The sequence below is a fragment of the Corylus avellana genome, chromosome 8, assembly GCF_965113065.1.
Source record: "Corylus avellana chromosome 8, dhCorAvel1.hap1.2, whole genome shotgun sequence".
In the NCBI taxonomy this organism is placed as follows: Eukaryota; Viridiplantae; Streptophyta; class Magnoliopsida; order Fagales; family Betulaceae; genus Corylus; species Corylus avellana.
The window spans coordinates 4,843,511-4,853,390 of record NC_142497.1 but is presented as its reverse complement, the minus strand read 5'-3'; the positions used below and the strand labels follow the sequence as shown (position 1 = coordinate 4,853,390).

Below are 9,880 nucleotides of genomic sequence, written 5' to 3'. Positions count from 1 at the left end.
AAATTATACATATGTGAACAAATATTTTGACATGTTTAATTTTTTTATGGATTAAAATAAGAATTGTTTTTTTTTTTCTAAACAACAAGCCATTGGAAAACTATTTGATTAATAATAGATTATCTACAAAAGGAAAATGTTAAGGTCACAACATAAATCCAACTTATGGCCAACTTCTCTCCTACATGTCATTTAAATAAAAAAAATTGATAGAGAGGATTTTCAGATTCTGAAAATTTGAGAAAAAATAATAATAATAAGGCCTACAAAATAAAATCTCTCAATTATTTCGAAATTTTTTTTCTCTCTCAGCTATTTAACTTCTTTTCTCTCTCTCTCTCCCTCTCTTCCCACGTCTCTCTCTCAACTCTTCAAATACAACAACCTAAAAAATCAAGTTAAAATAATTCTTCTTCTTAATCTTCTATGTACGTGTATGTTTTTTATTTGAGAAAAACTACAACTTCAAGAATTAACTTTTTTTTTTTCTTTTTTTCTCTCTCCACTCTTCAACAATAATAACCTAAAAATTCAATCCCAAAGTAATTCTTATTTTTAACCTTTAAAAAACGCAATTTAAAAAAAATAAAAAATCAATTTTTAAAATCGTACTTATTAAAACTACAATCTCAAACAAACCCTTAATAAGAATAACACAACCCTCTTCAAACAATTGTAATTGAGTACTAACTGTATTTGTAGGTTGTTTATTTATTTATTTATTTTTTTCTGTTTTTAGTGGGCTAATGGAAGATTATAGTGTGTTTATTTGATTTTTGTGCAAAGAAATAAAAGAATAGAAACTCTTTCAAAACACTAAAAAGATAATTAAACATTGAACCTGAGAGAATTTATCTGGTCGCGTTAAATGCTGAGTGCAATATTTTGTTTTATTAGGTACTTATAAAATAAAAAGATTTTGTTTATTTTTGCACTGGATTTGATTCCGTCTATGGTTTCTATTTAATTGAAAATTTGTTGCTTGGATTTATCTTTGTGTATCAATGTATAAATTTTTCAAGACAGTAAATTGATTATTTTTATGTTTGTTTCTCTAGAAAGTTTCTTTGTATTGAAATATAATAGGTATCACACCAATAAGATTTTATGTTTTAATTCATTTGAATATTTTATTGGATATTTTTTTCTTTTTTGTGATTTACTCAGATTTTCTAGCATTTTTTGAAAGTGTTGAAGATATTTATTTGATTGCATTAAATATTGAGTGAAATATGTATATTATTTTGTATTAAAAAGAAGATAGAAGATTTTGTTTATTTTACTTTGTATTTTTTTGAAATGATTAGAACTTTATGGCAACAATATCAGAGTTTCCTATTAATTTTCTATTTATATTTTGATAATCAGAATTCAAGATTTCTTCTTGCTATTTTTTTTAATATATATATTTTTCATTAAATACATGTTTAGTACACTTCAAAAAAGAAAAAGCAGATGTTCAGTAATGCACTGGTGTGTAACATTTAGTATGTATTTTCATTAAAAGAAGCGTGATAGATTTTTCCACACACCTATTTTAACTTATAATGAAAAGTAAGATGAAATGCATTTAAGTTTTTGAAATTAAATTATAATGAAAAATCCCAAGCATAGCGCGGGTTATGTGCTAGTTAACATAATAAAGAAATTTATAACAAAAAAGTACTCATAACAATTCAAGAATCACATAAAAATCGTGACATGGTCAAATTATATCTTACAAATAAACAATATTTGGGTTTAGGGTTTAGCCTCTATATATCATTGTCACACAAATTCACATTTCGTGCAGAATTTCTTCCATTAAAAAAAGCAACATTATGTAGTAAATATATTTAATTTGTCTATTTGTGATATCTTTATCTTATAATTGTGAAGATAAAAGCAAAAAACTAACTGTGAATAAGGGAATGCCAGAAGCATACAAATAATTAAATATAATATTAGGCACACTCTCAAACCAGGTGAAAAACACATGGTTTGAGATTTTCCATTTCTTTGCTGAATGAAGATTAACATTGTACAATATTATTAAGCGTTTTTTCTCTCTATGGCTATAGCTGATCTATCTTTCTTATAGGCACGAATCAACCGTTGTCGAAGAAATTAGTAGAAGGATACTTAGTGGATTGAGTCATAACTTCTCAATTGTTTCCAGGGATTTTGTTGGAATAGAATCCCGTGTGGAGGAAATTATGATCTTACTTAGTATGGGATTGGATGATGTTCGCTATTTAGGGATTTATGGGATGGGTGGAATTGGCAAAACAACTCTGTCAAACGCCGTTTATGAAAGAATTTCTCATCAATTCGAAGCTAGTTGCTTTATTGCTAATATTAGAGAAGAAACAAGAACTCATAGTCTAGTTAATCTACAAAAACAACTTATTTATGAGATCCTAATGGAAAGAGAAATAAATATATGGAATGAACATGCGGCAAGCAGAGTGATGGCGAGTAGACTACGTAATAAAAAGGTTCTTATTGTTCTTGACGACGTGGATGGAGAAGACCAACTAGAAGCATTATCAAAGAGTCATGATTGGTTTGGTCAAGGAAGTAGAATCATTATAACAAGCAGAGATCTGCATTTGTTGAGCAGTTATGTGGATGATACCTATAATGTTAAGTTGCTGAATAATGCTGAAGCTTTACAATTATTTAGTTTGAAAGCCTTCAAGAAACCCCATCTTGAGGAAAATTTTGTGCAATTGTCTATGGATATTGTGAATTACACTCAAGGCCTTCCTTTAGCTCTTACAGTTTTTGGTTCCCTCTTATTTGGTAAAACAATGGATGAATGGAAGTGTGCCAAGGATCTACTAAAAGAAAATCCCAATTCAGAAATTTTGGATAAACTTAAAATAAGTTATGATGGATTGGAGGATTTCCAGCAAAAATTGTTTTTAGATATTGCATGTTTCTTCAATGGAGCATGCATAGATGACATCAGATACAAACTAGAAAGTTTTGGTTACTATCCGGACCTCAATATTAGAGTTCTTGTGGACAAATCTCTTATAACTATGTCATGGGGAAGATTGCAGATGCACGATTTGTTACAAAAAATGGGTCAAAAAATAGTACGTTGTGAGTCTACTAAGGAGGAGCCTGGTGAATGCAGTAGACTGTGGTGTAACGAGGATGTCATTCGTGTATTGACAAATGATAGTGTAAGTGGTTAGTCTAGACACAAACATAGAGAAGTAAATTTTTGATATTGATTCTTGTAAGTATTTGCCAAATATTTCCACCATACTTACTAATTTAATTTTTGTTGGTTATTAGGGAACTGATGCGGTTAGAGGCATTGTCCTAAAATTACCTTTACAGAAACAAGAGAGACTAAATGTTGAAGCCTTCTCAAAGATGAAGCAATTACAAATGCTTGAGATTGGCAAGCCTTATATTGAATCAAGTTTTTCTAAAGTATTTGATGATTTACGCACTTTGAAATGGCATGGAGATCCTTCGAATTTCATGCTAAGCAATGGATTATGCGTTATGGAATGGTGGGGATATCCTTTAGAATCCTTGCCGGCCAGTTTCCAATCAAACAAGCTTGTTGAGCTCATAATGCCTAATAGCTGCATCAAACAATTGTGGGATGGAAGGAAGGTAATATTTTGGCTTCTACAAATGTATTTTCTTCTTCCTTTTAATCATGTTCATTTTATCTAATTATTTATTGGTCTTCTATATAACAGAGTTTTGACAAATTGAAACGCATTCGTCTGAGTCACTCTAAAAATTTAATCGAGACACCAGACTTGAGCGGAGTCCCAAATCTTGAGCAACTAGAGCTTTCATATTGCACAAGTTTGTGTAAAGTCCACCCGTCCATTGGATTTCTTAAACGGCTTAAATGTTTGTATCTAAAAGATTGCAAACGTCTTAAGAGACTTCCAAACGAGATGATCAGCTTGGAATCTCTTAATGTTCTTAATCTTTCTGGCTGTTCAAGACTCAACAAAATTCCAGATAGTGTGGGTAATATGACATCTTTGCGAGATCTTTATTTGGACGGGACTGCCATAAAAAAGTTACCAGTATCATTTAAGAGGTTGTTGTCTCTTGAAATTCTATGTATATTTAATTGCTCAAGACTAGAGAAAATCCCAAAGAACCTGTTGAGTGGTATGAAATGTCTTAAGCGCCTTGTTGTAGGTGGAAGTGGTGCTACAAGGAAATTTCCGATAGGTAGTGGACCAGATGCCATGATAAGTCTTTTGCTCCCAAATTCGTTCTCAAGTTTAAGCTCTTTAGAAGAACTAGATTTGAGTTATCTTAATCTATCAGATGGAGCAATTCCTAGTGATCTTAGTTGCTTATCCTCACTGAAGGATTTAAATTTGTCTGGGAACAAATTTACGAGGATAATAGACAGCACCTCGCAACTATCGAATCTTGATACGCTAGATTTGAGTTATTGCAACCTATTGGATGGAGCGATCCCTGATGATCTTAGTTGCTTATCCCAACTTTTTTCTTTATACCTACGTGGGAACAAATTTACAAGGATACCAGATAGTTTGGCTCAACTTTCTAGCCTTTGTGAACTTGAGTTGGATGATTGTAGTTGTCTTGAAGTACTGCCGAAGCTTCCATTGAAATTAGGATATTTTAGTGTGAAAAATTGTACATCGCTGGAGTTGTTTTATAAGGAAATGGAGATGTGGAGGACTTCAAATGAAAAATTAAGGAGCATTGATTGCTCTGTTGTACAAGCGTATTTTGATTATGATGGAAAACCCTTCAAGATCATACATCTGCATCCACAAAGTCCTTTATGGAGTAAAAAAATTGTGAGACTCTTATATAGTGATCTCTTTTTTAACACATGCACTAAATTAAGTTATAATATTGTTTTGTAATATATAGCTTAACATCTTTTTCTCTTCGGTTTTTATTTTACAGTTCGAATATGTTGCTCCTATAGCATGCGGCCCTACGTTGGTGGGATCAGGAATCCCAGAGTGGTTCAACGATAAAAGCACTAATTCGTTTGGAACAATTCAAATCCATACAGATTTGGGCCCAGATGAGTGGTGGAAGGGGTATGCTGTTTTTATTGTTTATGAATTTCATGAGCCTCACACTCATCCAAGAAAGGTCGATGAGTGGAAGGGGAATTCGAATTCTACAACATTTGATGGCAGTAATAGTAATTTTCCCAACTTTGTTTGTCAATTTCAATATCAAGTCAATGGAGTTGATGTTACAAAACCGTTAGTCCTTTGTGCCCCTGGAGTCCCTTCTGTTGGGCCAAACGGATTTTGGGTGTATATACCATTTGAGTGGTTCAGGATGACTCGGGGTGGATTCCTCATTGGGGCTTCAATTACAACAGGCAGCCTGAATGTTGAGGTAAAGGAGTGTGGGGCGCGTTTTGTACGTGATAAGAATGATGCTTCCGAGTTGTACCAACTTCTCAACACCATTTCTCCACGTGCTTTGGGTTTCGAAAGTTTTGAGAATCTTTTTTCTTGTTTGTACAACAGACTTTTGCTACATCTCGACGTCATAGGCCCAATTAAATCTAATGTTGTAGCATCTGGATAAATTGAGTCAGTTAATTGTCAGAAAACAAAAAAGAGAAAAACGTTGACGTTTCCATCCCAGAGGATTAGACACGAACCGACAAAGAAAAGGAGAAGAATAGCGCACGAATGACGAGCGAACACAGAGCCACCTCACTCCGTAGCTTTACAACTTCGACACTGTACAAGAGTTTTAGTGGTGCGTTTCTGATTTTACCCATTCTCTCTCTCGTCTATTTGAGTTTAGGCTTAATTTTGATATTTGGTAATTTTGTTCTTGTTTTGGTGTTGATGGTGATATGGGTTTGTGTTGCTATTTTTCCTCTTTCTTCATTCGTTTCTTTCTATTTGGTTGCTCACAAAGTTTCTAGGAATTCAAAGTATTTTAAGTTTTCTTAGATTTAAGACAATGATAATATTCTGATTTTTCAAAGTCATATTTCTCTATGTTAATTCTTGCTTTGTTTATTTTATTTATTATTGTCAAATTTCTCGAACCAGCTCAATAAACTTCCTTGGTTTCATGATATGTACTTTCTTAGTTTTCTTTTACATATATAGAGTGAAATTCAGCATTAGTACGTGGTGTTTGATAAAATGTCTCTATGGTGGTTTTTTGGTGTTCTTATTGTGAAGCAGATATGAGGGGGGTTTGGCGGTGTTCTGGCACTCTTGGTGAGCCTTTAGATGCCATTCCTCTGTTGCTTAAGCTGCTTCCTCAAAGCTTGTTGCCAAAAACCCGTCATTTTGTGAGTCTTAGATGCCATTCCTCAGTTGCTTGGGCCGCTTTCTAAAAGCTTGTTGCAAAAATCCCCTGTCAATAGCCATGGTTCTATATGATATTTTTTGTTGCTAGTGTGACCGGTAGTGCATTGACAAAAAGATTGTCAAAACTCATTTGGTGTGTGTGCCTAACTTACGAATCAAAAAAAGAAGCAACTCTTGTCATCATAGTCCCTTGTGCCATATGATTCAAGATAGTTAAAATTAGTGATTTATATTGAAAGAGTATGACATGGTGGCAGTAGATTTATAAAGGTAATTGAAGGATGTTGGTTTTCTATGGTAGGCCTTGTTGGCCAGATCATTTATATTGGCCGGCTTCTTGTTTACTGATATGGTAGTGTAATTAGGTTAATTAATTTTTGGAAAACCAGAAAATAGGATAAGTGAATAACTTAATGTGGGTACATGGTGAAGTAGGTCGTAGTCATACTTTTATGTATTTTTATTTTTTCTTAACATATGGATTTAATTTTTTCTTTTCTTTTGTCGGCTAGGCTTGGGACTAAGTGATATTTTGAAACCTGATTTGATAATGCCATTCATCCGCACAGTGCCATTAGCACACCATTTAGCATTATACTTACCTGAGGTATACAATAGTCTGGAGTTCCTATTTCCATTAGTACTTTACCTTCATACTCCAATTTACGAGTTCTATTGCTTATAACATGCAAGGTCAATTTACTCCGGACGATATATTGGAATTGCTGCAGAGTTCAACTTTTTGCTAACGAGTAGATTCTCCACTTACTAAATAATTTGAAGCTCCACTTCTTGGAACTCTATCATGCATGTTGTACTGGTAACTTTTATGTTCTTAATATATAAGTCAAATTCTTCATCTTCATTATGTTTGCTTGTTTATGCTGTTTTCCATATCAAATCATAGGGAGCTCAGCAAAGTTTTGAACTATTTCCAGGGTAGAAGAAAGCTTGTAGGTTTGAGTTATTTATTTGTGTTTAGCAAGGTGATGTTGAGAACGGTCCTTGACACTATAGGATACTTGCATGTTTGTCAAAAAAAGCTTTTGTTGGATTCAAACGTGTGAGTGGCTGATGCTGATTTTATTTTTTGTCTGCACAATTCATTACTTATAAAAAAAAAAAAAAACAATAATAATAAGAGAGAAGAAAAAAGGTCTTATATTACCTTATTTAGGAGTGTATTGTGTAATTTTTGTTTGGTTTATCCACTCATTAACTCATGGTTATTTTGTCGTTCCTCTTTTCTTACAGTCAAATTTACTGGTTTGTCTTTTCTTGAGGCACTTGAGGATTCTGTTTTTGTTTCTGGATCATCAAAGTCTGAGTCAAAGGAAGATGACAAGGATTTAAGATCTCAATCTTGTAATCGGAATGACTCTATGGAGGACTCCCAATAGCAGATACACTTTCACGAATCTTTGTTCATTTCTTTTCTCCTTGATTCTGAAGAGTTGTTGACTATCCTTTCAATACTCTCAAGCCTTTAGAAGGCCATTGAACAAATGGGAGAACACAGAGTTGTTCCTTGCTTGCTTAGCATCATTAGAAAGAGCATTTGTAGACGTAACAAGGAGAATTGCATTGCAACCCTCCAAACCATCTGTTTTAATGTGGCCTCTTGGGCCCTTAATTTGTGTAGTCATTCTCAATTACCTTTTTGTATCTTCTCATTTTGTCTAGATTCAGTTTCACCTTCATAAGTTAATTGCTATGATTCTGGAAATAAGTAAAAGGAAGCTTTATTCATAAAATTGTCTCTTGTTTTGTTTTATTTTGCTTTTACTTGCGATTTGGTGTTGTAAGGAGGAAGTCTGCATTTTTGCGGTTTTAGCGAAGAAAATTTGGATGAGACGTAACGTCTTAGTGCATGGAGGGGTATTTTCTCATCCAAATAGTTTGATACAGGAGGCAAAAGCATTACTCTTACAATTTCAAGGGAATCCGTGTGTGCAGGGAAGCAATGTGAATGGTGGGGTGGAGGCTCCTGGGTCATGGAAACCACCGGTTTTTGGAAGATTTAAAGTGAATTGGGATGTGGCTCTTGATACTAAAAACAATTGTATGGGTTTGGGTGTTATTGTGAGGGATCATAAAGGATTAATACATGCTGCACTGAGCAAAACTTTAAACTGTTTACATCCCTCAGCAATAGCGGAAGCAGTTGGAGCATTACGAGCTGCTGAATTTTGTTGTGATTTGGGCTTGCATGACGTGGTGCTAGAAGGTGATTCTTTGATTGTGGTCCAAGATATTCTTGCCTCAGCTTGGAATTGGTGCGCTCATGGACAAATTGTGGCAGATATTAGGGTGGTTCTAAACTCTAGAAGGAGTTGGATGGTCATGCATACTAAAAGGGATGCGAATCAAGCGGCACATGGACTAGCCAAGCAAGTAGTTAGGAATCAATGAATTGTATTTGGATAGAGGAAATTTCCAGCTGTATTTCAAATATTGTCATTTTAGAGCATTCTGCTCTTTCTCTTTAGAGTGTTTATCTCTAGATGTTTATTGGTATTATAATGAGACGAGATTTATTCCAAAAAAAAAAAAATGGTCCAATACATACAAGCTTGGATATTATTGGCAGCAACAAAAATGTTGGTTCCTTTAGCCCCATCCCTGTTTCTCACATATGGAGAAGGATAATCATAATGGAATGAAGATGATCAAGATCAAGCCCACCGAAGTAGAATTGGATGAAGATTTTGCAAAAGTTAATGGATTGGATCCAGCTAATTCAGGATTTAGGAAATCTGGTCTGAACAATAAAGTAAGCTATGATGCTAGTGATGCTCTGATGATTGGAAAGTCTTGCAAGAAGATGTGTAGTAGTACCGGTGATTCTGGAATCGTAAATAATTGTATACAATTTTACGATTATATACATCTCTTCCACTGGATCTTGCTTCCAAATTTAATCAGGGAAAACACTTGAGGAAGAATACTATATCAATGGTCGGTCATTTGATGAATTACCTATTTTTGTATTCTGAGAATTTACATTTTTTTTTTGAAATTGTAGGAGAGTATATTAATTTTTAAATATTGCTCTAGCCTAAAAACCTAAATTAATAGGTTTGGGTCCACTTAAATATACAAACTATTTTCCTTTTATGAGACACAACACTCGCAACAAAAACTTCCTAACAATCTATTGTATTTAGCATATATAAAGACCGGCCGGTGATATATATATATATATAGTTGAATAAAACAGTTAAAATAAAAAGTTCAATCAAAGAATTAATAAAAAAAAAAAAATTACAAAATAAAATCAGCCTATACAAAGAAATATAAATTATTCAGACAAATAGGAAATCACTTTTGATTTCCATAAAACTTCATCGTCACGTAGGCCACCCCACCCCAACAATTTTTGTAATTTCGATCCCAACAAATTACCCCGAATCCAACGAAATTTGCACGACATTTCCTTCTCTACTTTCGTGGACAAGAGAAGTTACTTTATTGGTGGAGTTATAATCTGCAAGTTTCCTCGTTTAATTTTGAGCCTTTCCTTTCTGGCTGCTTCTTGATATATATATTGGTATTCCTTGGCTTTTGTTGTG

At 33.6% G+C, this 9,880-nt stretch overlaps 1 protein-coding gene across 1 annotated transcript; it reads left to right on the top strand.

The window, feature by feature from the left end:
- Nucleotides 1-2,180: 2,180 nt before the first annotated feature.
- On the top strand, nucleotides 2,181-9,272 carry LOC132162782 (uncharacterized). Its single transcript, XM_088519218.1, has 7 exons — nucleotides 2,181-3,173; nucleotides 3,289-3,618; nucleotides 3,708-4,821; nucleotides 4,931-5,739; nucleotides 6,180-6,578; nucleotides 6,821-7,128; nucleotides 7,563-9,272. Exons 1-4 carry the CDS (start codon nucleotides 2,196-2,198, stop codon nucleotides 5,560-5,562), a joined length of 3,054 nt encoding a protein of 1,017 aa, XP_088375344.1. The 5' UTR covers nucleotides 2,181-2,195; the 3' UTR covers nucleotides 5,563-5,739; nucleotides 6,180-6,578; nucleotides 6,821-7,128; nucleotides 7,563-9,272.
- The last annotated feature ends 608 nt before the right edge of the window (nucleotides 9,273-9,880 follow it).

Coding starts and splice junctions, on each gene's coding strand:
- LOC132162782 (XM_088519218.1), top strand. CDS start 2,196: ATGATCTTACTTAGTATGGGATTGGATGATGTTCGCTATTTAGGGATT. Junction 3,174..3,288: donor GTGTATTGACAAATGATAGT/GTAAGTGGTTAG, acceptor GTTGGTTATTAG/GGAACTGATGCGGTTAGAGG. Junction 4,822..4,930: donor AATTGTGAGACTCTTATATA/GTGATCTCTTTT, acceptor TCGAATATGTTG/CTCCTATAGCATGCGGCCCT.